This window comes from Mirounga angustirostris, unplaced genomic scaffold (assembly GCF_029215605.1).
Source record: "Mirounga angustirostris isolate CCGP_5_RB_7025 unplaced genomic scaffold, mMirAng1.0.hap1 SCAF_1, whole genome shotgun sequence".
Lineage (NCBI taxonomy): Eukaryota > Metazoa > Chordata > Mammalia > Carnivora > Phocidae > Mirounga > Mirounga angustirostris.
Window position 1 is genome coordinate 165,401,921 of NW_026991709.1, and position 27,046 is coordinate 165,428,966.

Below are 27,046 nucleotides of genomic sequence, written 5' to 3' on the forward strand. Positions count from 1 at the left end.
TCTCAAATAAATAAATAAAATCTTTAAAAAAAAAACAGACTAGGGCTATGCTGCTAATGTGAACTCTTCTTTCAAAGAAAAAGGATTATGTCCTTTTATTCTAAATGTAAGATATCTAAAATTAAGGTATTGAGTAGTACTAATATATTACTAACATGACACTGAAAATCTAAGCTGAGTAGAGCCTGAAACTCCCAGATAAACTCTGAATATTGTAAAGAATTCCACATGTACCTCAACTAGTATTTGTCCCAGGGAGGCACCATTTTTTACAAGGACTTCATTTCATTTTCCAGTCAGAAAGGACTTTATGCAACTAGAAAAACAGCTAAATATGAATACAGATCCAAGAGAGAATAGAATTCTCGAAGTTTTTTTTTTTTCTTAAAGACTTTGAGAGAATCTGCAATTCCTTTGATCAATCCTAATCTTCTATTTTAGTTTTATATATTTTAATAACATGCATATTTTAATTTTTAAGGAAGATGGTAAACTTTCCAGTTGGTCTGGTGAGATTTCTTGTCAGGGGGCAAACACTACTCACAAAATGGAATGCTTCATTTTATTAAGGGTGAGGTAAAGCCAACTTGAGAAACTATAAAGAGCAAAGCTGCACAGGCAATGTAGTATGGCCCAAAATGTTTTGATTATGTTCTCTTCCTTTCCATTAGGCCAGGGTAGCTTTCTACCTGCTACAACGGAAAACAGGAACTGCTATGAAGCCTGAAAATAGATACTCAAAACCCAAATCCTAGGGCATTTTAGTAGGCTTAGGATCTTGAAAGCATTTTAAGTAGTAATTGCCCGGCTCTTCAAAAAGAGCTCCAAAGCTCTGCTTAAGAACTTCAATTCCATTCACACCTTTTGCTAACAAAGGTGAAGAGCTTTAGATCAGTTTAAACTGCAAACTGCAATTTTATTAACACTGTTTTTCTCTCAAACCATGTTCTTCATGCTGACATTCCCAGTGTTGGGAGGCACAAATACCATTAACCATCTTCATTCTTTGCATCACCAAGGAGTTCTTTCCCTATCTTGTTCTGAAGGATGAAAAGCTTGAGGTGTACGTTTCAGAAGATAAACTGCTGCATGAAGACCCCCTATGTTCACCCAGACAGTATGTACCTTCCGCCAAACACGTCCCATTCCAGATAATGCCTGTGTATACACAAAAAGGACAGAAGTAATTAGCAGACAATCTGTAGACCAACCAGCAGTGTAGTTGGTAGTAATAAACCATGGGGGAAGAGAAAACAAATCCTACTCAAACTAATTTCCCTAAGTTTAAATAAAAGATCCTAACGTTGCCACAGGGTGAATTTTGGGGCTAATTTACAGCACCTTGGTAAAGCATTTCTTGTCCTGAGTAAGTAGTGCAGCTCGGCCTGTCCCTGGTCTACAGACACGGCTCATCTCCTGTAGGCAAGCTGGATAAAGGTTCCAGTTTCTCTTTTTGGAGCCCATCCTATAAAAGAAGGTCCAGTGAGTCAAACACTTAGTAGATAAACATCTAGAACTATATGAAAGGAGAAATTAAAAACTCATTAAAATAAGAAAATGCTAAAACCTAAAAAAATAGTTGCCCTTTAGAAGCCAGGGCTTTGCCATTATATGCCAATAAAATGAGTAATCTGACTTACTAGTAAATGGCTTAGAAATATGAAACAGATGAGCAGGGCACCTGCGTGGCTCAGTTGGTTAAGAAATATGAAACAAATAAATACAGTTTTTTGGCTACAAAACAGTTTTTTGACAACTATCATAGTTATGTAAGTTGTCCTCTTAATGACTGCAATAAACAGATTACATAAACCAAACCATTGATGAGAAAACATTTATTCTGAGAATTAGAACCAAGTTTTCCTCAGCCTTTGTGAAGTATCCTGTAATTCAGCAATGGGCCAGGAAGTGGATTAACCTGTGATGGTCAGGACCAAAATGTAGTTAATTCATGAGTTCTCAGAAGAAACAAAATGGGTGAATCCATCATCTAATTCTTAAGTGAAAAAGTGCTCTAAGTTTACTAAAAGGAATTGAAGATGTCTGATAGAATGACCTCTTAGAAGTAAGTTTAACAAGTGAAGGTAAAACTCATTTTTTAAAAGCCAAGTCCCACCTTTTTCCAAATGGCATGTCTGTTACAATAATGTCCACAGAGCCAGTTCTCAATGGCAGATTGCAGATATCCCACTGAACAGCATCTATGGGCAAGCCCCAGGACACTTTGCTATGGGGACAAAGGAAATGTGCTTATTCTGAAGTATGAAATCTAAAAACATTTCTGAAGAGACTGCTATAAAATACAAAATGCTACTAAAATGACAATATCAGTGACATTAACAATAAGCAAAATTTTAAACCAAAATGTAGAAGAAATCCTAAGTTAATATGATAAAACTTTTCTAATGACAAAATCTGTAATGACAATTTAAAAAATGGTTAAGGTTGGTTTCAAAATATGTCTGGTTTCATCTACAATTTAAGAAAATCGATTAAGGGGTAAACAAGATTGCAACACAACTACAAAAGATGACTGACAACAGTAATGAAACAGTAAATTATATAACAGAATGTAAAACATCAATGAACACAGGAAAGAAAGATTATGAGGTGACACATCTAAAGTTTGGTAGATCTTTCAATAACAGGAAACCTAAAGAAACAGATACGTAAAATTAGTAAAACAGAGATACTTGTTTTAAAATTGAACATGTATCACACAATGAAAAAGTAAGACAAAGAAAAAGGTTGAAAAAACATAACAAAAGAATATAAATGATACAAATCCTCCTCATTAAGGCAAAGCTGCTGATATAACAAAATACAACAGGCAATAAGGCACAGGCTAAGAATTAAAGGCAAATAAAAGATTGTGAGCAGAAATGAATGGTTATTCTATTGAGAGTTAATGAAGAATTTAAGAGAAAATGTGCAATAAAGGCAGTCACTCCATAACGGGGGGAAAAAAGCACAGATTATCGAAAATAGCCATATCAATCACAATCACAGGTACCAATAACTGCAACAAAACAAGTGAACAAAAAATAGTAAAATCAAGACAGATTGATAGAAATAGTACAGGTAGAACAGACAAAAAAGGTACAGAGCGTCTGAAAAGCAAGATAAAATAGACAGAAAATAGAAATAATTTGTTTGAAAATGTTTTATCAGGTTTCAAAAAAACTGGTGATGTACTAAGCCCCAAGAAAATTTCAATAAATACGCAACAAAATGTACCATAAAAATTAATCAATAAAATAAGTTAAAACCTTTCAACTACTTAGGTACAAAAACTGATCTAAACCCTTGCTATTCAAAGTTGGGCCACAGCCCCAGCAGCATCAATATCACCCATAAACTTGCTAGGAAACGCAAAACTCCCAGGTCCCATCTGAAACCTACTGAATCTAGTTAACAGGATCCCCAGGTGACTCATATGCACATTAAATTTTGAAAAGCACTGCCCCAAACAATTAGATCAGTGAGACAAGTACACAACCAATGATTTAAAAAGAAACCAAAATAGAGAAAATTTATCATTAAAAAAAAACCACACAGCATGTAACTTAAAGTTAAATAACAAATTTAAAAAACCTCAACAGGAAACAGAAATAAAGAAACAGGCAGTGAGCATAAAAACATAGAACAAACAGTATATGAAAGAACTGAACAAAGCACTGGTGATTCTCATCAATAAAGGGGAAAAAAATTAGCAAAGAAGAGAATAACCAACATACAGACCTAAAACAGTATGAGGCATTCCATGTATAACTAACAAATAGGAATATGTGCATCAAATAGATACATATTTTTTAAAACCACTGATTTCTATTTACAAATACAAACCTCACATTAAGGGTTATGGAGGCAGCTGTTTCTAGGTTTGGTAAGGCCAATTATGGGATAGAACCACTTCCCTGGGCTATGTATTCAGGATATGGAGCATCTGTACTTCCAACAAATATGCTGACCACTATCTACTCCTGCCATTTTCTGAGAAAATAAAGGGCATCAGCAGAGGAGAACACAAACAATTTTATGAGGCCTCTGGTGAGAAATGGAAGACCAGGTGACATTTCAACCAATTCTTCCAAAGACAAATGAAACTGAAAGAACGGTGAAAGGCCGGCACAAGTGGCATCACTGAATGTAACCTGGAGTAGTGGGCCAGGGCTTAAGATACTGTAACAACAGATAGATTAAAAAAAACAGAATTTCCCAGACACCAATGGACTTCCAGTGCCTAGAAAGGATACGCTGAAGGACCTTAGAATATTTTGCTTGCAGGAGAGAGGATTTTGGAGGAGTGGGATAGGAGGAGGGGGACTCTGGGGAGCCCTTCAAATGTCTGATGTCAAGCATCGTGTGACACAGAGCTAAGATTTTTCTTTATGGATCCAATGGGTCTAAAACAAATACATAGGAGGTACAGAGAGGAATTCAGTTCACTAAAAGACATGACTAGAACTCCAAGCCGTGCAAAGACGGAATTGAGAGCCTTCAGAGACAAAGTCATTAGAGATGGTGACAGACTGAAAGGCCACTGGTCAGGATCTCCTATAGGTAATATGAAAATGGCTTTCAGCTTTCTTCCAACTCTGACACTGCTTTAAAATGCCAAATAATAGAGGAAAGGCTACATAAACTGTAGAATTTCTATACAAATATGCAGTCATTTAAAAAAGACTATATAAAAATATTCAAAGTGTTTGAAAATTTGTAAAATTAAAATGAATCAACGCATTATTTTTCCACTATGTAGTAAAAAAGATATACAAATAAGAAAAAGGAAGACAGAAATAAACATAGTTGCACGGGGTGGGGAAATTACAGTAAAATATTTTTGTAAGTTATTTTCAATAAACGGTTTTAAAATTTAATGGCGTCTCACAGTATGTTCATTTTAGTTACAATGATGTCACCATGCACTGGGGGTATTAATTCATGAAGTCAATATGAAAAGTGATTATCTAAGTCTAAGAAATGCTACAAAATCTTTTAAATTTTTACCCTTCTTGGGCACCTGGGTGGCTCAGTTGGTTAAGCGACTGCCTTCGGCTCAGGTCATGATCCTGGAGTCCCAGGATCAAGTCCCGCATCGGGCTCCCTGCTCAGCAGGGAGTCTGCTTCTCCCTCTCCCGTTCCCCCCTCTTGTGCTCTTTCTCTCTCTCACTCTCTCTCTCAAATAAATAAATAAAATCTTAAAAAAAAAAAAACAAATAAATTTTTACCCTTCTTTAATTTGGCTCTTGGTCAATAAAGATGAGATGTTATTTGCTGCTCTATTCACAGCCAACGGATTATTATCACCAGCAATATGATAACAGTTAGACCATTCAGTAGCCCCCTAAAAGACAATAGTATATATTAAAACCAAAGTATCAAACTACAAAAAACGAAAACAAAAAAACCCCCCCAAACCCAGAAATGATTGAAGGGAAAATCATTTCAATTGACTGTCAATAAACTAGACAATCCAATCCAATAATCCAATGGTTTTCTAAAGTGGTAGAACACTGCATGTTGTGAACTTTGCTATTCCCCTTGCTTGAAAAGCCCTCCTGTTCTTTCTCACTTGCTGAACTCCTATGCATCTTTCAAGACCTAGCTCAAATGTCACACTCTTTCACATCAACCCCAACTCTCTTAGCTGTCTCTCATTTGCCTCCCCAACCCAAAGCACTTTGTTACATACTCTGTCACTGCACTTGTTTTTAATTATTTCTATACCTGTCTGCCTTTCAAGAAATCTCCCTAAGGACAAGTCTCATATTTTATGCAATCCCTCAGACAGCAGTGTTTGGCACATAGTAAGCATTACAGACCTGAAATACAACCATGGTTTGAAAAACTTAACCAAATTAAAGTGACCAACCTATACCCTTTTGTGATTACAGGATTTTATATAATCTGATATATTGGGGTATTTGAAAATTTCAAAATAAAATATATTATCCACTGCATAGGCCTTTAATGATAACCACATGCCTGAAAAGATTCTGTAATGTTAACTCAGAAACATGTCAACAGAACATAAATACCAATGTTACATATCATTTGTGGAATGGAGGTGACACCCTACCCTAGGCTGAACAATGTTCCATGTAGATTCACAGGTTTCTGATATGAAAGCAGAGGAAGTTCTGCCCTCTGTTTAGGGATGAGGAACAAATACCTCTTCTTCCTTTGTAAACAGTAATACACCCATATCCATGAACACAAGGCTTCATCGCCTTTTCTTTTTCCCACACACTTGAGGGTAATGTAGAAGAGACCTACAGAATTTGATGAAAGCCTCTCAAGTGATTCTGATTCCCCAACACTCATTTTTTTGTCTCAATCTGTTTAGACTTTCGGCCTCTGAAAAAGATGGATTTTGTAGTACTTCCAAATTTTAAAAGGAGAACTCTAGATCACTATTTTATACTTGGGTGAACAATTCTGTATACATATTGTCTATCATTTCATAACTTCGTTCATTCTGATCATGTATCAGTATAGATTTTTCTATATTAACATTCTCATGTCTACTCTTACATGGAAATGCCTCAACCTTTTTCTGTATCTTTTTGGAGGCTGGGCTCTTCTGGACTCTGTAGCTCTGTTGTATATTTCTTGATATGTAGTAACTTTCCCTTCTATTTCAGACATAGGTACATCAAGGTTTAATGCTAGAGAGGAACACTTTGCTTTGTTCCTGGAATTCTTGACAACAACTGAGTTTTCTCTGTGGGCAGCTCTTTAGTGACAGTAAATTTCTCTAGCTCACACTACCAGAAAACAGTAGTCATCTAGACTACCAAGATTTCCTTCTGGGATTTTAGCTCCCAAATGACACATGTCATTTTCTAATTGCAATTTGAATATTATTTTTCCCTTTGTGGGTTGCTTTGGACTTGTTCACCTGTCCAGTTTCTGCCCACTCATAGAATCTGTGTATTTCCTTGCAGTTTATTCCCACTGGCTTTAGATACTCTATGTAAGAAATTACTATGTCTCATAAATTTAAGCAATTTTTAAAAATAAATTTAAGCAATTTTAAAGAGGAGCACCCTCTTCCAAATTATTTGTAAAAGTTTAGATAATACTGATTCAAGGAGACTCTCCTGTTAAATGTTCTCTACTTAGAAAATGCCTTTCCATTTCCTGTTTTGCTTTAAGTAGTTTTTGAGTCCTCTTAGTATCACAGTAATTTTGAAAACCATTTAAGAGCGTTTGTGTGTAACCATATTAGACTTCCTGAAAAATCTAAATAACATTATCATAGGTTTCTCCATTTTATAACTATATTTACTCCCTCCAAGAGCCTATGTGGATTAAGAAGCATAATCTCACTTTATAGAGATGGAACACCTTCCTCCAGTTTATGCTTGTGCCTTCGAGTCTACCAGCTTGTCTTTTATAAAAAAGGGACTCACCAGTTTGTAACTTTCAGCCTCCTCTGTAATCCACTGAGTAACCATCACTTATAATCTACCAGTCCTTAGCTAGTTGTAATAAGTGGTTATATCCTTCACACAAAAATCCCAGCTTTACTAGTGCAATTTCTTTTTTAATTTTTTTTTAAACTAGTGCAATTCTTTTAAAACTCTTGGGGGTCCACTGACCCAACCCTGATGATTTCATTATGTGTAATTTGCCCATTAGGTCTAGAATATTCTAGATGTATCACTTGCTTATCCAAAAGATAAAGAAACATCATTACCTCAATTGGTATTGCTCCTGTTCCACACATCGGATCAACTATTATATCAGTAGGTTGAGGAGCACAGAGCCTATAGAAAAGAAAACAGCCTATATGAAAAGACTTCAATCAATAGCTGGGGCTTTCACACTGACTATTCCTGAAGCTATAAGATCAAGGACCTATTATGCTAGCATAAAGAAACACCAATCGATATTCATTTTAAAGATCAATTTGTAATTAAGAGATTGACTCTATATCCTAGAGCTTAAAAAAAAATTACGTATAGCTAAAAGTACCCTCTGACTCATCCAAAATCACATTTCACTGACAGATGGAATTTAGCTTCCAGATCTTTTATTTTTTTGGGGGGGGAGTGAAACCCGGGAGCTTCCAGATCTTTTAATATATACGTGTGTATCTATCTATCCATCCATGTCTTTAGAGAATACAGTTTTATTTTGTACATAAACCTGTACTGTTCCATAAGAAAAAAAAAATCTCAACTGTGTTTCAAATAAAACATGTATTGATAAGTATTGATAATAAGTTTATTGGCAATTAGACATTTAGTATTCCTTTCTTTATGAATTTAATTTTAAAGGTAAGAACCTTGCCAAAAATAACTGCTTTACTTTGAGCACTCTGTATTTGCCAAGCCATGGATTTAAGCTCTTTGCATTCATTATCTCATTTAATCTTTTTAACAACCCTTCAGTTTTTCTGTGGATTCCCCAAGATTTCTCAGTATCTTTCCTATAAATACCCCTTCCTATGCAATCATCAGTTTTTTTTTTTATCTTGAACTAGCTTACTTAGGTTTCTAATAGTTGCACCCAAAAGAAGTCTCCATGTTCCTGGATCCTACCATAATGCCTGGCAATACATTATAAATGTTTGTTAAATGAAGGAAGGAAGACTAGGAGCTGTTCCTTTATCAAATGGGCCCAGTATTCTATTACTGTCATTATACTAATAGGTTCCAATTGTGCTGAACTGTGACTCCATGGATGAGCAGAGTGAAAGAGGAAGCAAAGACTGGAAGAGAAGGAACTATAATAATTAATAAACAATTAATCAATACCAGGATATACGAGACACTATGTAACAGGTATTAAGCATATATTTCTACATCTACTCCTCACTAACAATCCTTTAAGTCTCACATCAAACCCATTTTGCAGTCTGGAGAACAGAAACCTAGAGAAGACAACCTGTCCTAGAGGTGGAAAGAAGCACCCAATAAAAGGGCAAAGGACAAACGAGAAAGCAAGCTAGGTCTTGCACTTGAAAAAGTGGAAAATCCTGGATGATTCCTGAGATGCTGTGAGTATAAATTTTAAAAATATTAGTAAAAGCTCCCCATGTTAATTTACACATTATACACTTTTTTTGCCCCCGCCCCCTACCCCCACCCCATATCATACACATTTAAAAAATCTCTGCTTTCAGGGCGCCTGGCTGGCTCAGCCGATAGAGCATATGACTCTTGATTTCCGGGTTGTGAGTTAGAGCCCCACAATGGGCTTAGAGATTACTTAAAATAAATAAATAAAAATATAAAAACCTCTGCTTTCATCTGCTTCATGGCACAGAAATTAAACACAGTAAAATTTGCTGTATTTCCCAACATACAGTATATCCTTTGTAAACAGAAATGTTCAGAGGCAGATGAAAACTACTGTTCTCATTTTAAAATCAAGAAAACGGAGATGGTAGTTAAGTGATATTTTCAGGATTACAAGGAATCAACATTGGATACAAGAGAAAGAAACAGATCATTTGCTTTTTATCCTGTTGTTTATCCACTAAATTCCAACACAGTACTTCACACAATATTCAGGTGTTTTAAAGGGAAAACTCAAATCAAGGTGTCACTTTTTAAAAAAAGATTTATTTTTTGAAAGATTTTATATATTTATTTGAGAGAGAGAGGGTAAGAGAGAACAAGCAGGGGGAAGGGGAGAGGGAGAGGGAGAAGCAGACTCCCTACTGAGTGGGGAGCCTGACGAAGAGCTTGATCCCCTGACCTGAGATCATGACCTGAGCTGAAGTCAGACACAACCAACTGAGCCACCCAGGTGCCCCATGATTTATTTATTTTAGAGACAGAAAAAGAGAGAGAGAGAGAGCAGGAGGGGCAGAGAGAGAAAGAACGCAGGGGTTGGGGGGGGAGGGAAGGAGGGAGAGAGAGAGAATCCTCAAGCAGATTTTCCGCTGAGCACAAAGCTCAACATGGGGCTCGATCCCAGGACCCTGAGATCATGACCTGAGCTGAATCAAGAGTCAGACACTTAACCAACTGAGCCACCCAGGCGCCCCCCAAGGTGTCACTTTAATCTAGACAGCAAACCCATTCTCTTACCTAAGCATCCCATAGGCAAGAGTAGATCTAAGTGTTGTAGGTCCAAAATGTGTGATATTTCTTCGGTGGAGACTCTCTTCTGTCAATGCAATGCCCACAACAATTTCATTATCATGGATGTTCAAAAGAACCTGTAAAAGAAAAACAAAAGAGAATAAAATAGGGGCACTTGGCTGGCTCAGTCAATAGAGCATGTGACTCTCAATCTTGGGGTTGTGAGTTTAAGCCCCACATTGGGCGTAGAGATTGCTTAAAAAGAAAATTAAAAAAAAAAAAAAGAATAAAAGCTTTATTTTGCTCACACTGCACTAAGATTTTTTATTAATTAATTTTTTTTACTTTATTATTGAGCTATACTTTGCATAAAGTGGACAAATCCCAAATATACAGTGCAGGGAATTTTTACCTATATACACTGTGTAACTGCCACCAAGATAAAGATATACAATATTTCTAGCACATGCCAGAAGGCTCCCCTTGTCCTCTGACAGTTGGTACCCACCAAAAGTAATCATTAATCTGACTACCACCACCACAAATTAGTTTTTTTTTTTGAACTTCATATAAATGAAATCATCTAGTATGTACTCTTAAATTTCAAAACCTGTTTTACTCTTTTCATTCACTGTAAGTTACTATAAGCAGATACTCCATGAATTTTTACAGTATCAACATATTTTGTAGATTTATGGGTTATACATATTTTTTAAAATTTTAACTTTTTGAGAAATTTGAGAGAGAATGAGGGAGAGAGCGAGCACGAAAGGGGGAGGGGCAGAGGACGAAGCCGACCCCCCCTCCCCCCCTCCCCACCCCCAGCAGGAAGCCTGATGCGGGATTCCATCCGGGACTCCAGGATCATGACCTGGGCCGAAGGCAGTCGCTTAACCAATTGAGCCACCCGGGTGCCCCAGGAGGCTGGGGTTTATTTTAAATATGTACTCCACTTTTTTTAAGTAGTAAAACTCTACAACCAAGACACAAAAAAACCAAAATAACTGCTTTAATTGATTGAATTTTATAATCTGAAAGTCCACATAATGTAAAAAGTACTAGATTAAAAAACTCAAGTCTTTTTGTTTTTTTAAGATTTTATTTGCCAGGGCGCCTGGGTGGCTCAGTTGGTTAAGCGACTGCCTTCGGCTCAGGTCATGATCCTGGAGTCCCAGGATCGAGTCCCGCATCGGGCTCCCTGCTCGGCAGGGAGCCTGCTTCTCCCTCTGACCTTCCCCCCTCTCATGTGCTCTCTGTCTCTCTCATTCTCTCTCTCAAATAAATAAATGAAAAAAAAAAAAAATCTTAAAAAAAAAAAAAAAAAAGATTTTATTTGCCAGAGAGAGAGAGCATAAGCAGAGGGAGTGGCAGGCAGAGGCAGATGGAGAAGGAGACTCCCCAATGAGCAGGGAGCCCGATGTGGGGCTCGATCCCAGGACCCTGGGATCATGACCTGAGCCGAAAGCAAGCCACTTAACCAACTGAGCCACCCAGGCGCCCCAAAAAACTCAAGTCTTTTTTTTTTTTTTTTTTTTTTTAAGATTTTATTTATTTATTTACTTGAGAGAGAGAGAGAGAGAGAAACAGCATGAGAGCGGAGAGGGTCAGAGGGAGAAACAGGCTCCCTGCTGAGCCGGGAGCCCGATGTGGGACTCGATCCCAGGACTCCGGGATCATGACCTGAGCTGAAGGCAGTCGCTTAACCAACTGAGCCACCCAGGTGCCCAAAACTCAAGTCTTAATAGCTCCCATCTACTGAGCACTTAGTATACAGCAGGTATCAAACCAAATACCAAAATGTATTATCTCATTTAACTTTCAGGACACACTTAAAAGTATATGCTACTGATGGCTCCACTTGAAAACAGAGGCTCCGAGACAGTATCTTGTCCAAAGTTATGCAGTTGTAGAGTCAAAATCTGAATCTAGATTTGTCTCGTAGCGCATGCTCCTGTTAACCACACCCTATTAGCTCTGTGGCCACAATGTAGCCGCCCATAAAATTGGTTAGTCTAAAAATGCTACCTATCTGTGATAGCCTTCTTGAATCATCATAATCAGAGCCTGTACATACCTCCACATCAAAGTTGGTCATGTCAGCCTTCCACTTAAAGTGATCTTGAACAGCACCCCCAAAATCTCTTGCAGCCTCATTTGAGGAAAAGCAATGTTTCTCTCCTGCCCGGTTGCATGTGACTCTAAACTTCAGCACTTCAGGATGAGTTTCTTCTTTTGAACTTTCATCCTTCTCGTCTTTGCAAGATGCCAAATCATCACCTACTAATGTTGATATCTCTTCTCTGATGGCTGGATTTTCATAATAGTCTAAGATATGGGAATCTAAGGTATTGTTAGTGAATCCTTTTTTATCATCTTTCTCATCTGTCTTGTCTCCTTGTCCGTTATCAATCTTCTCTTTACCTGAACTCTGATTCATCTTTTTGCGCTTTGTTTTTTTTTTCTTGAAACTGGTGTTAATTTTCCATACTTTTAAAGGGTCTGACCATGGAAGCTTCCCAGCCAGTTCTTCAAAATCCTTTAGAACTTCTTCCTATAAAGGACAGAGAATGAAATCCATGCATCTCTCACCACTTTTATTGAACAAATCCCTACACTTTGCCTATAGACTACACTAATCATTACACTGGGGGTGGTAGGAGTGCAAAACAGAAGAGGAAATAAAATAATGTCTACGATTAAAGAAATTAAAATTTCATTGAAAATTAAGATAAATACAAATTAAGCAACTTAAAAATAATACTAGACTGGTAGACCAGAAGTTGGGCTTTAAGATTAAAATGTAAGCAATCAGAAACTATTAAAAATGGTTGCCTCTAGGGAGGGTAAGTGGGTGGATGAAAAACGGGAGGGAGGGCAATTTACCTCTCACTGACTGACTTCCTTCTGAATTTTGTGCTATGTATATATACTACTTTTAAAAGCAATTTTTAAAGAAGTATTATTATTTATTTACTTATTTTTTAAGTAATCTCTATATCCAACGTGGGGCTCAAACTCACGATCCCAAGATCAAGAGTTGCATACTCCACTGACTGAGCCAGCCAGGTGCCCTTAAAAATTAGAATTTTTTAAAAGGAAAAAGAAACCAGAAGCAGTGAAAAATGTATCTCTCCAATTTCTAATAGCACCCAGAATCTTTTTATTTATTTATTTTTAAAGATTTTATTTATTTATTTGAGAGAGTGAGTGAGAGAGAGAGCGCAAGAGGGCGTAGGGTTAGAGGGAGAAGCAGACTCCCCGCCGAGCAGGGAGCCCGACGTGGGACTCGATCCCAGGACTCCGGGATCATGACCTGAGCCGAAGGCAGTCGCTTAACCAACTGAGCCACCCAGGCACCCGCACCCAGAATCTTTTTAAAATGAAGCTTCCAAGAATGAAGCAAACTGAATTGAGTCAACCTCTGAAGAAGATAAAATTTGAAGAAGTTACTGGGGGCTGCTATTTTATATTACGACTGCTTTTTAAAATTTTGTTCATGGATCTGATAAAATCTAGATCTCTAATATTTTTAAGTCCAAGCCCTTGAACACTGCAGCTCTTTACAGTTTTTGCTTATACACAATTCACTCTTTGCAGCTAATTAAGCTGAAGAAACCTGGGAATAAAGTTTGAAACAAGGTTAATAAAGTTCTTTGCCTAGGATACTGTTTTATTTTTTATTTCATTGACACTGATTTGTAGACAGAAAGCAAAATTGTTTATAGAAAGCTAAATCATGGCATGTAATATGGCTGGTAATTGATGAAATTTGATTAAAGATTTTAAACGGCCGTATAATAAAAAAAAAAAAGTAAATCTGATCATGCCCCTCCCTTGCGTAAAGCCCCTCAGTAGCTTCCCACTGCACATATAATATCTAAATTCCTCAAAGAGCCCAACATAATCTGACCTCTGCCTCTTTCTCTTACATCACTTCAGAACTGTTCTCTCCCCCACTCCCTTTTTACCTCTACTTTGAAGATACTTGCTTCATGTGGTCTCTGCACTGCTGGCTCCCTTCTCATTATTAATAGTAATTTAAAAGGCATATCCTCTGAGAGACGTGCTCTTCATAAAGCTGTCCTTTCAAGTCATTCTCTTCCCATTTTATTTTACAGAGCTCAGCATTATTTGAAAGTTACTAGGTTTATGTTTTGTTCACCATCAAGGCTTCTCCCAGAAATCGGGTGGAAAGGACCTGACCTGTCTTGACCACTGCTGTAAGCCACATGTCTAGAACAGTCCATGGCATACAAATAGTGCTCAATAAATGGCTACTGGATAATGTGATTAATGTTAAAATGGGTGGTGCAGGGCCGTGCTGTCCAATTCAGCAGCCATTAGCCACATGTAGCTATTGAAAGTAAAATGAGGGGCACCTGGGTGGCTCAGTTGTTAAGTGGTCCACCTTCAGCCCAGGTTGTGATCCTGGGGGCCTGGGTTTGAGCCCTGGGTGGGGTTCCTGGCTCAGCAGGAAGCCTGCTTCTCCCTCTGTCCCTCCCGTTCGTGTACTCTCTCTCTTTCGAATAAATAAATCTTTAAAAATAAAAGAATACAAGAAAGAAAGTAAAATGATTTAAAATGAAAAGCTCAGGAGCACCTGGCTGGTTCAGTTGGTAGGACATGTGACTATTTTTTTTTAAATGTTTTATTTATTTACATGTGACTCTTGATCTCAGGGTCATTAAGTTCAAGCTGCACACTGAGCGTAGAGCTTATTTAAAAATATATATATATTAAAAAAACAACAACAACAAACCTCAGTTTCTCAATCACATGAGCCACATTTCACACGCTAATGGCTAGTGGTTACTGTGTTGGACAGTGTAGACCCAAAACGTTCCAGTGAGAAGGTTCTATTGCAGAGTGCTGGTATAGACAGTATATGCTACTGACGATCAAATTAGAAAGAGATCAGTGTTCACTGATGGAACTGAGACTTGAAATGGGGAGGAGGGAGGGTTTTGATACTAATTGAAACCTGATGAATAATGGTAAATTTTGGTTCGGCAAATTCAATTCTATTTACAAATTATTTCCCTTTTATAAAGGGCATCTATAGGACTTGGAGGTTTAATGTGATGGAGAACACCGGCACAGCCCCTTTCTTTCTCCAGACACCATTCTAAACACCACCACCAACGGAAATAATGACTTTATCTTAATAGAATCTACATACCTGTAACCTTGAACCATAACATTACAATTCTAACATAAGAATTCCCAAGTGTAGTGAAGGTCAAACAGAGGTGCAGGAAGACACCAGAGGAAGAATGCCTATAGATTCAGACAAAGGTTAGAGCAGTCTGCGAAGTTATAGCAAATAAACTGTTCTTTGGAATAGCAGAGAAGTATGTATACTGACAGAAGGAGCTTCCCTGGACTTCATTTATACCAAGAACAAGCAAGGGAGAGAAATGGAGGCTAAACAAGGAATCTTAGAGACATGCTCTATTTGCTATGTTGATAAGGTAGAGCTTGGAAAGAGATGTTTTACAGTGTAAATAACCCTGAAGCTGCTGATCTCTTCAGGATAGAGAGAAGTACTGGTTAAAAGAACTTATGCAATAGTATGGAAATTATACCTCAATAAAGCTGTTAAAAAAAAAAAAGGAAGGGGGCGCCTGGGTGGCTCAGTCGTTAAGCGTCTGCCTTCGGCTCAGGTCATGATCCCAGGGTCCTGAGATCGAGCCCCGCATTGGGCTCTCTGATCAGCAGGAGGCCTGCTTCTCCCTCTCCCACTCCCCCTGCTTGTGTTCCTTCTCTCACTGTTGTCTCTGTCAAATAAATAAATAAAATCTTTAAAAAAAAAAAAAAAGTAAGAGAGACCTCATTCACCTACAACCCTTTGTCAGAAGGAACTTACAAGACCAGTGCTCTAACCCCTGAGCTATAGGGCCTCGCGTGTCAGAAGGAACTTAAACAGCAAGCAGGGGAATTTCTTGATGTCCTGGAACAGTTCCTGGTTCCTCCCACAAGAGCCTCCTATCAGCAGCAGGTCCAGGAGGAACTTCCTCATTCACAGATGAGCAATCATCAAAAGTTATCAGCACGAGATTTATATGAACATAAGAAAAGGACAAAGGAGGAAAGGAACAGAAAAACAAAGAGCAGACAGAAAACAGTGACCAGAAAGACAGTGCCACAGTGAAAACTGTGATCAAGCATATTATGATAAAAAAAAAAATGGAATGAGGAAATACCTTGGTTAAATAAGAGCTCCAAGCGGAGATATAAAAGCAGAAAGATGAGGTGAGCCACCATAAAAAGATTAAACAGGAGCTTGTAGAGTTCAAAGAATCAAGTGGAATGAAAAAATAAAACCATTGCAAAATGAAGACCATATTGAAAGCACCACATACAAAAGACACTGCTGAAAACACAGTAAGGGATGTGGAGAAAGGTAAAGCAAATACAACGCAAGTGGGCAAAATTAAAAAAAAGATTAAAGAAAATCTTAAAACATGAAAGAAAGTCAAGAGATCCTACATATGTATAATGGTTTATCTGTGAAGAAAGGATTTGAGATAATGAAAGAAAAAATTAGGGGCAACTGGCTTAGTTGGTAGAGCATGTGACTCTTGATCTCAAGGTTGTGAGTTTGAGCCCCACACTGGGTGTAAAGTTTACTTAATAAAAAAAATAATAATAATTCAAGAAAAATTTCAAAAAATGTATGTGGATATAAACTTCTTTACAGACTGACATGTCTTGACAAGGCATTACTGACAATGAGACACATCCTGGTGAACTTGTAAGACTTCAGAGATTACAAATAAAATCTGGGCATGAAGCAAAAATATCAAGAAAGCAACAAATAAAGGAGAAAAAAACAAGATGCCTTCAGAATTTTCCATGGCAACATTTAATGCTAGAAGAAAAAGAATACTGCCTACAATATTTTTCAGGAAGAAATGTGTGACTCCAAATTTTATACCTAAACTCTTCATCAAATGTAAAGGTGAAAAACAATAATTTCTGAACTCATGCCATTCAAGAGATAAAAAGAAAACAGGGATTATGATTACAAGCAGAATCTGTCATTTGTAAATATCACAAATTGGAATGTAGTTAAAGGAGGAAGGAAACAGATGCTCACATCTTCCTCTGTGAAGAGATAAAAGGATAGACATTAAAGCTGATTAGTAAATGTATTTAAAAGCACTGGGGTTGGGGTGCCTCAGTGGCTCATTTGGTTAAGCTTCCAACTCTTGATCTCAGCTCAGGTCTTGATCTCAGGGTCATGAGTTCAAGCCCCACTTTGGGCTGCATGTTGGGTGTGGAGCCTACTTAAAAAAAAAAATTAATAATAAATAAATAAATAAAAGCACGGGGGTCAACACTAAGAAAATAATAAAATTGGAGGGTGAAAAAGGAGGAGGGGAGATGTGGAAAATATGCTAACTTCATCACTGCTCTTAGCAGGGATTCAAAAACTACTACATAAAATAGTAGTTTAAAAGTTATAGTTATGGGGAGCCTGGGTGGCTCAGTTGTTAAGCGTCTGCCTTCGGCTCAGGTCATGATCCCAGAGTTCTGGGATCGAGCCCCACATCGGGCTCCCTGCTCTGTGGGAGGCCTGCTTCTCCCTCTCCCATTCTCCCTGCTTGTGTTCCCTCTCTCGCTGTGTCTCTGTCAAATAAATAAATAAAATCTTAAAAAAAAAAAAAAAGTTGTAGTTACAATAACAGCTAGAAGAAGCCTTACAGCCGGGGTTTCAGCACCAAACTAAACAACACAAAATAAAAACAAAACTTTTCATACTAGTATAAAACAATGTGGAAAAATGTGAAGAAAACACATAAACTTTAAATAAGAAAAAGCTGAATGTGTGTAACATAACTGTGACAGACCAAGACCAAACATTTCTGACCTAGCAATAAGTACTGGTAAAATAAACTATTTTATTAAACAGAAAAATGACCCACAGATTGAATATGTAGATGGATATATACAGGATATTTGCTGAACCACTGTAGTAACAAGAGTATGAAAACCCTAATGTCCTAATGGGAATGCCTGAATTATGACGTAGTGAAATCCAACATGATACTGGCACGATCTTTAAGATATAGGAGAAAAAGGCACAGCACAGAACAGTATGTGTGGCATGCTTTCATTTGTGTAAGTACATAAAATGCAAATATTTATAAAATATCTCTAGAGGGATATCCAATAAATTGGTAGAAGTTGTTGCCTCAAGGGAGTGAACTGCATGGTTTGGAGATGGAGGAACAAACACTTTTCACTGCATATCCTTTGGGTCTTTACAATTTTGCTCTAAGTACATGTATTACCTAGTTTAAAAAAAACCCATATAAAGCACAAATAATATCCCTTTTTTTTAAAACAGGTTAATCAATTCATGATATCTGAATACTTAAAAAGGACTTATTAGAATACTAATTAATATGCTTCTTATAAGATATGGGACAGTATAATGCCACAAACAAACTGATGGTTAACAGAAAGCAAGAAGCAAATATTTAAAAACAAGGGTATGGGGCTATGTTGCAACATAAGTCCATAAAGGGAAAGGCTTAACAATTTTTCATGGTCACATACACGTCCTTGTACAGATCTGAAAATCTACCTTAATCCTTGCTGCTCTTCTTTTGGGACATCCACCAGCAAACTCTTTTGCAGTTACTTACAAAGCAATTCTGAAAAGCTGGCTCATGTAGAACCACTACATAGTATCAAATCCACCTCCAAGTAGAGCTCAAAACCATCCAAACTAATGCAAACTCTAAGATGCCAAAAACATAGGAATTTAAGAAAATATTAATAAAGGCCAGAATTTAAGATGGAACTTTACAGGGTTTTTTAAATTTATTTTTTTATAGTTTTTAAAAATGCCTGTTAGCATTTACTCATGTACAGAATTGGCTGTTAAAATTTCCAAATACTAAGCAGCAAAAATTTTCAGTAGCCTGCCTGTTATATTCTAGTTTTATTGATATGATTCAGTTGACAATAATTATCAGAAGTCTGCAGGGTTATAATACTAGTGCTGAAAGTTACATTTTTAGTTAATAAAATTTTAATCTATTTTCAGCCTGAATTCTTTTAGGTCTGGTTTTATTTTCTCTAGACTATGGGTTCATATCACTTTGATCAGTTACTGAATAATGCTTTGGAAATCAACCTGTTGCCAATAAATAAAAACTAGAGAATTAGGCAGTATATCACAGATTTTAAAAATGCACTGTTTCTAATATAGGCAATAAAACTGAAAGAAAAAAGCTTTCAAGCATCTGACTCTGGAAACCTGACCAAAAAACAATGTGGAAAAATACTAAGGCCTTACTGCAATCCATTTTTCAAACTTCCAACTTAGGCAGCATATCAATATTTAGGAATCAGATGCTAAGTACAAAATGGAAACAAAGCTGTTGTCTTAACAAATGAAGGAGTATTTAGATACTGTTTTGACTTTATTTCAAAAAATGAAGTTAGAGAAGAAAGGGCAAAAGGAAACCTGTGAGAGAAAGTGTTATCTTGATTCAGTAAGATGATTCAGTCACTTTGATGCACAGTCTGGAAGCAATTCTATATATAAGCAAAGCTAATCTAAAGTATATACTTTTTTGGGGCGCCTGAGTGGCTCAGTCGTTAAGCGTCTGCCTTCAGCTCAGGTCATGATCCCAGAGTCATGGGATCGAGCCCTGCATCAGGCTCCCTGCTCAGCGGGAAGCCTGCTTCTCCCTCTCCCAGTCCCCCTGCTTGTGTTCCTTCTCTCGCTTTGTCTCTCTCTGTCCAATAAATAAATAAAATCTAAAAAAAAATAAAAATAAAAAAATATATACTTTTTTGTAAGAAAGTCAAACAATTTATTTTGTTTCTTATACACTTCAAGATTTTTCTGTATTAATCACTTTTAACTTATTTTTTGTTATTCTTTCATCTTTTACAAAAGAGATGTAACTGACATACAATATTATTTTAGTTTCCATGTGTACACCATGATTCAATATTTGTATATATTGCGAAATGATCACAATGTCTAGTTAACATGTCACCCTACATAGTTCTAAAAATTTTTTGTGTGATGAAAACTTTTAAGATCTACTCTATTAGCAACTTGCAAATATGCAGTACAGTATCAGTAGTTATAGTCATCATGCTATAAATTACATCCCCAGGACTTATTTTATAATTTTAAGTTTGTACCTGTTGACCCTCTCTCACCTGTTTTGCCCACTACCCACAATATTCATTTTTTTAAAAACAACTCTTGGCTGGGGTGCCTGGGTGGCTCAGTCAGTTAAGTGTCCAACTCTTGATTTCAGCTCGGGTAATGATCTCAGGATTGTGGGATCAGGCCCCACATTGGGCTCCGTGCTCAGTGGGGAGTTGGCTTGAGATTCTCCCTCTCCCTCTGCCCCTATTCCCCTACACGCTCTCTCTCCTCTCAAATAAATAAATCTTTAAAAATAAATAAAGGGACGCCTGGGTGGCTCAGTAGGTTAAGTGTCTGCCTTTGGCTCAGGTCATGATCTCAGGGTCTTGGGATCGAGTCCCACATCGGGCTCCCTGCTCACCAGGGAGTCTGCTTCTCCCTCTCCCTGTCTCTTCCCCCTGCTCATGCTCTCTCTCTCAAATAAATAAATAAAATCTTTAAAAATAAATAAATAAATAAATAAATAAATAAATAAAAACAACTTTTGGAATGGGCTGTCAACAAATTTCTGATTTTTATTGTAAAAGCCTCCCAGTATTCTATATTACAAAAGGAGCCGTAATGCTAGACGATAGAATGCAAAATGTGGGAATAATCTCTTTGGGGAAGATGGCTGAAAGTCAGCTACCATGTTTGGGAAAACTCACCTTTGTTTCTTTGAACTGGTAATCTTTAAACTGCTTAACAACCACAAATAAGTTATCAACTGATCTCAGACAATGAACCTGGAGAAGAGAAAAAAATGTTAGAAACAAAGTTCTAAGAAAGCTTTTGAATCACATGAACTATCAACATTTAAATATAAAAATTAGGTATAAACATTTTAAAGAAGCTAATACCTGTAATTTGTACTTTAAATTTTCCCCATATCCCCAGTCTCCCATGTTTTTGGTTACCCATTAGCTTCTATTTCCCTACAGAAACGTAAGAAGGAAGATGGAAAGATAGCTTGAAGTGCTACTGGGGAAACACAGGTTTAGGGGAGAAAGGAAGATAAAGTCAAGTGGGGCTTTATCATATTTCCCTCTTGGCTCCCTAGGGTACACTGTAGAGTGCAGTGGTTAAGAGCACAGGGTTTGAGGTCCAGCTGTTATTACTAGCTGAGCGACTCTGCAGAAATTACTTATTCCTAAGCCTAATGATTAATGAGGATAATAAAAGCACCTATCTTCACAAAGCTGCTGAGGTTATTAACTAAGATACTGGGTAGAAAATATCTGCTTGCCAATACATCCCCCAAATATTTACTGGGTGTCTACTATATGCCAGACACTAAGAACACAAAAAACCCCAGACAATTCCTGCTCTCACGATGCTTATATGGTAATGAATATTGGTTAGCTTTTATTCAAGTGGGATGGCAGTTTGCTGACGACTTCTCCCTTCAGTGATTCCTAATTACTTTTGAGCAAGAATTTCTTTGACACAGATTAAAAGAAAAATCTCTCCTTATTTGCTTCACCACCAAAGTCTAAACTTCAGTTAGATGTTGAAGTAAAGAAATTCAAAGACATTTGGCAGATATTCAGAATTTCTTCAAAAGTCACACAGGATTCTTTCTAGTGAAACTCATCCTCAAGAAATATTAGGATCACTGCTAAAAATATAGGAAACCTACTAGTCAAACCTACAAATCAGTACCGGATGGAAAATGAGTAATACTTTAAAATCACCAGACGTGGGGCAGAGCAAAGAAAAGCAAAAAGGATTCAAGAGGGGTCTGTAAGCCAGAAAATAATCATAAAATGACCTTTTTAGAAAACTATTTTAAATATTGCTTCATTCAAACCTGAGCCAGACTTTCCACTGAAATGTCAAAATATATCTTGCCCCGGTCTTTGCTGATTTTGCATGATGACCCCAATTTCTCTCTCACTTCATCTGCAGCTGTTTGCTCAAAACCAGTAGGTACAGTGGCTCCAACAGTGACTTGGAGGTGCTCAGACTCACTTCTAGGATCACTTCCTGTCACTTGTATAGACCTCCAGTTCTCATCAAGGTTCACATCCAAGAGTTGGTTAGTGGCTTCTTGAACATCAGACATGCTGGCAGTGCTTCCAAGATTCCTAATACAGTCCCTTTAAAAGCAGTACAAAAAAGAAAAAGAGATAATGCCTAAACATATCACCTCATAGTTCAACTATAATTAAAAACACCTGCTTTGGAGGGCTAGCAGAATAACAAGGCAACACAACTGATACCGCCATATGAAGGCAACACACGTGAATCAATATTCACCAAAGATAAAAGGATTGAAGAACATGGGCACAGAAAGCAGGATGTAAACTGTGCTATTATTTAAAAAGCAATATAGATGCTACGGAAGAAAAGGAGACAGAGAAATAGTATTTCCACAGCATGAAATGTCTGGTTTGGGACCATCTGTGTTGATAATAGCCGCCACATACTGTTAACAATTCCCCAACAGTGGCTGCTAGAACACATTCAAATACACTTCTACATCTAGTCCTTTTTCAGCCAGTAGTTAAGAACATAGGGCTTTGGAATTGCAGATACGGGTCTGAATTCTTGCCCTCACCATTCACAAGGTGAATGGCCTAAAACAAGTTTATTCTCCTATTCCTAAATTTCCTCATCTGCAAAAACGGGAATTAATACCTCTCTTCTAGAGTTGTTGGGAGACTTAAGTGAGAAGAACATACTGCCAGGCCCACGATTAAAACCTTCTAAGAGGATATCTATCTTCCTCCTGTGAAGTGGATAGTGAGTCGTACATTTAAAAAAGATGAACTGAACATCTACGATACGACGACTGCCAATGTTTGAACGTCTACTACAGGCCAGGCTCTGGGATCCATGGACTGGCAACGGTATCTGTGAAACGTCCTGTCTGTAAGCGGAGGGGCGGGGCGGAACTTAGAGAGGTGGGTAGTGGGGATCAATAGCGCTCACTAGATTTCCCAAAGGTTTTGTGACCCAAAACAACACAAGCAGGCACGGAGTACCTACAGAGTACCTGTTCTTGCTTGCTCTGTGCCCGGGCAGGCGACAGTGTGTAACACTAATAAAAGTCAGTTCCAGCCCCAAAGGAGCTTCTAATCCCTGAGAATACGACTTCCATCTTCTAAATAAAGCAGCTGAAGCCCACGAAAGGACAGACATATCCCGCCCAGGGTCAGAGAGAGCCGATCAGTGGCGCAGGCTAGAATGAAACCCACGTCTCCCGACTCACACCCACAGGGCCCCAGTGATAGGAATCCCGGGGTGCGGGGGAAGGCCTAGAAGAAGCAACAAAAAATGCTCCGCAACAGGATCGGGTTGAAGTCCAGTTCGGTGTTGGCTCGGGTCGCAAGACAAAGGTCGTCCCTCCCTCCCGAGGGTCAGATGGGCCACACCCGGCCGCTCCCACCCACTGCCCGGTTACCGGCCGCCAGCGCAGACCTTCCTGCTCCGCCAGACCAACGCGCTCAGGTCACGCCGCCGGAAGCCGCCTCGACTCCACCGGAAACGGAAGTCAGGCTGCGCGATCCCAAATGCGCAGAGCTGGGGAAGTGCGCCCGCGAAAGGTCGTGGAGAGGGGAGCATGCGCATACAGGTCTGTGCGCGGTGGCGCCGCATGTGGGGTAGCAAGCTGTTGCCGTTGGGGCCAGGACGCTCTACGGGCTGAATCTGGAGAGCCCCGGAGCCTGTGGCCTGTCATCATAGTAGCTAACTTTTATAGCGTGCTTCGCCATGCCAAGCACTGAGTAAGCTTCACACGCGTCATTTCATTTGTTCCAACAGCTCTTTGAAGTGACACGGACTATCCCAGTTTTAAAGTCGGAAAAAGTGAGTCTCAAAGAGGTTACATATCTTGCTCAAAATGTCAGGCGCAGCGTTTTAGAAGCAGAACTGGGTTTTGAATCTGGATGGTGTAACTCCTGAATGCTTCCTCATCACGTCTGACCCAGTGTTGTTGAAACTAGTCCCTGAGTTATATATTGCCTTCACTACTTTTGTCCAATTGCACTCTTGATTATTATTTTTTTCTTTAAATATATATATATTTTTAAATATTTATTTATTAGGGACGGGGGAGGGGCAGACGGAGAGGGAGAGAGAATCTCAAGCCGACTGCAACCTCTGTCTTTGGAGGGGCTGGATCTCACACCCTGAGATCATGACGGGAGCCAAAATCAAGAGTGCTGCTTAAGCAGTGAGCCACCCAGGTGTCCCTAAATATGTTTTTAACTTATTTTAGAAGGAAACTTGTGCAACTCAACAACAAAAATAACCCAATTTTAAAATGGGCTATGGTTTGACTATTTCTCCGAATAAAATACACTTATGGCCAATAGTCACATGAAAAGATGCTCAACATCATTAGGAAAATGCAAATTAAAACCAAAATGAGGGGGGGAAAAAAAGAGGGATATCTGGATGGCTCAGTTGGTTAAGCGTCTGCCTTAGGCTTGTGTCATGATCTGGGTGTCCTGGGATGGAGTCCCAGGGTGGGCTCCCTACTAAGCAGGGAAACTGTTCTCCCACTTGTGCTCTCTCTTGCTCTCTCTCAAATAAATAAATAAAATCTTAAAAAAAATGAAATATCTATTTTGGTGGCTAAATTTTTTTTTTTTAAGATTTTATTTATTTGACAGAGAGAGCGAGAGAGGGAACACAAGCAGGGGGAGTGGGAGAGGGAGAAGCAGGCTTCCCGCGGAGAAGGGAGCCCGATATGGGGCTCGATCCTAGGATCCCGGGATCATGACCTGAGCTGAAGGCAGACGCTTAACGACTGAGCCACCCAGGCGCCCCTAAATTTTTTTTCAAATAGTGACAAGTTCCACTAGGTATATAGAGAAATGGAACACTTACATGTTGCTGGTGGGAATGCAAAATGATACAGCCACTTTGGAAAACAGTTTGGCCTTTCCTCAAAAAGTTGAACAGAATTACCACTTGACCCAGCAATTCTACTCCTAGGTATATACCCAAGAGAACTGAAAAACAGATGTTCAAACAAAAACTTGGACACGATGTGCCTACAGCATTATTTGTAATAGCCCCAAAGTGGAAACAACTCAAATATTCATCAGCTGACAAACGAATTAAAAAAGGTGATTTATATATCCATATAGTGGAATATTAGTTCAGTCACAAAAAGGAGTGAAGTACTGTCCTGATTCATGGTACAAAATTGATGAACTTTATCTGCGTTGGTGGTATAGTGGTGAGCATAGCTGCCTTCCAAAATGGATAAACCTTGAAAATATTATGCTAAGTGTGAAAAAAACAGTGCCAAAAGACCACATATATGATTCCCTTAGTATGACATTACAGCATAAGTAAATATAAAGAGACAGAAAGATTAGTGGTTGTTTAGGGCTAGAAAGAGTGAGGACATTGGGGGTAATAGCCAAAGGGTATAGGGTTTTTTTTTTAGTGGGGAAATGAGAATGTTCTGGAATTATATAGTAATGATGGTTGTACAACATTGTGAATATACTAAGAAACTGAATTGTACAGTTTAAAATATTTAAAACGGTGCATTTTATGTGAATTTTATCTCAAAGGAAACTTTGGTCTCATGGGAAACTCATCTGCAGTTTCCTCTAATGCAAAATGATATTCAAGAATTGTTGCAAGATTTAAATGAGATTAACATGCTACCTGTCTCATAATTGAAGTAGACAATGCCCCTAAGATTAATACAGTGAAAACAAAACAAGGTTATTAAAATCCTGGCCAGATACTGTTCCCTACAAAAGGCTCTTACTAGGCTTTAAATGTAAGGGCCATTCTCTATTCTTTAAAAGGATAAATTATCAAATATTAGAGACAAACTAGCACTATATGAGGCTTTCTTGACTTAATGAGAGGGATTAAAACATCGAAAAGATTCTCTCCACCTGATTCAGTGTTTTTTAATGCATACCTTTATACTATCTAAAATCATTTCTGGGGCACCTGGGTGGCTCAGTTGGTTAAGCATCTGACTCTTGATTTCAGCTCACGTCATGATCACAGGATCTTGAGATCAAACCCCGTGGGGGGCTCCTCACTCTGTGGGGAGTCAGCTTGGGATTCTCTCTCTCCCTCTCCTCCCTCTGCTCCTTCTCCTGCTCTCCCTCTCTCTAAAAAATAAATAAGCCTTAAAAAAATAAAATAATTTCTCATAAACAGGTCTCACACTTGGGGGAACATTGCTCTAAGACATTATCTGCCTGTGGTATCATGGTAGGTGTCACTAAAGTGACAGAATTTATTGAGCATTTATTATGTGTTAGGCACTAGGGATACAGCAGTGAGAAATTATTCTAAAACTTACATTCTAATGGAAAATAGAGACAATACAGGGAACATGTAACATTCCTGAGATGATAAGTATAATGGAGAAAAACTAAGCAAGCTGGGGGGATGGAGAGTACTGGAGAGAAGGAGGGGAATGCTTATTTTATATCAGTTGGTTAGGAAAGGCCTCTTTGATGAAGTGACAAAGCAGAGCCTGAAGGAAATGAGAGAGCAAGACATTTGGATATCTGGGAGAAGAGCATTCCAGGCAGAGGACAGGAATATGTTCCAAATGGTCTGGGAAGATCCAGGAGGCCAGTGTGGCTGGGGAGGAGTGAGTGAGGGGGAGAGAGAGGATTAGATGGGGTGGGTACATCATATAGGCCGATATTTTACAAATTATCATATATTCAAAAAGGATCACTCTGGCTGCTGAATGGGCAAGGATGGAAGCAGTTACCAGTCTATTTCAGTGGTCTGAATGAGAAATGCTGACAGCTCAAACTAGGCTATTAGGGATGTGTGTGGTGAGAATTGTCAGATTCTGGTATATTTTGAACGATGACTTGTCATTGCTGTTGGATTGGAT

General features: G+C 38.3%; 1 protein-coding gene across 5 annotated transcripts; it reads right to left on the bottom strand.

The window, feature by feature from the left end:
* Nucleotides 1-891: 891 nt before the first annotated feature.
* On the bottom strand, nucleotides 892-23,759 carry THUMPD3 (THUMP domain containing 3). Of its 5 annotated transcripts, none has more exons than XM_064593086.1 (10): nucleotides 23,629-23,759; nucleotides 22,016-22,304; nucleotides 20,874-20,951; nucleotides 12,118-12,594; nucleotides 10,050-10,180; nucleotides 7,706-7,775; nucleotides 5,232-5,347; nucleotides 2,117-2,227; nucleotides 1,342-1,465; nucleotides 892-1,158 (listed from the first exon to the last, which is right to left on the bottom strand). In XM_064593086.1, exons 2-10 carry the CDS (start codon nucleotides 22,268-22,270, stop codon nucleotides 1,012-1,014), a joined length of 1,509 nt encoding a protein of 502 aa, XP_064449156.1. In that variant the 5' UTR covers nucleotides 22,271-22,304; nucleotides 23,629-23,759; the 3' UTR covers nucleotides 892-1,011. The 5 variants fall into 5 exon arrangements, with proteins under 5 accessions (XP_064449156.1, XP_064449150.1, XP_064449174.1 ...); XM_064593080.1 differs by having other exon boundaries at nucleotides 23,612-23,698; XM_064593104.1 differs by lacking the exon at nucleotides 23,629-23,759 and adding an exon at nucleotides 23,420-23,566.
* Nucleotides 23,760-27,046: the final 3,287 nt, after the last annotated feature.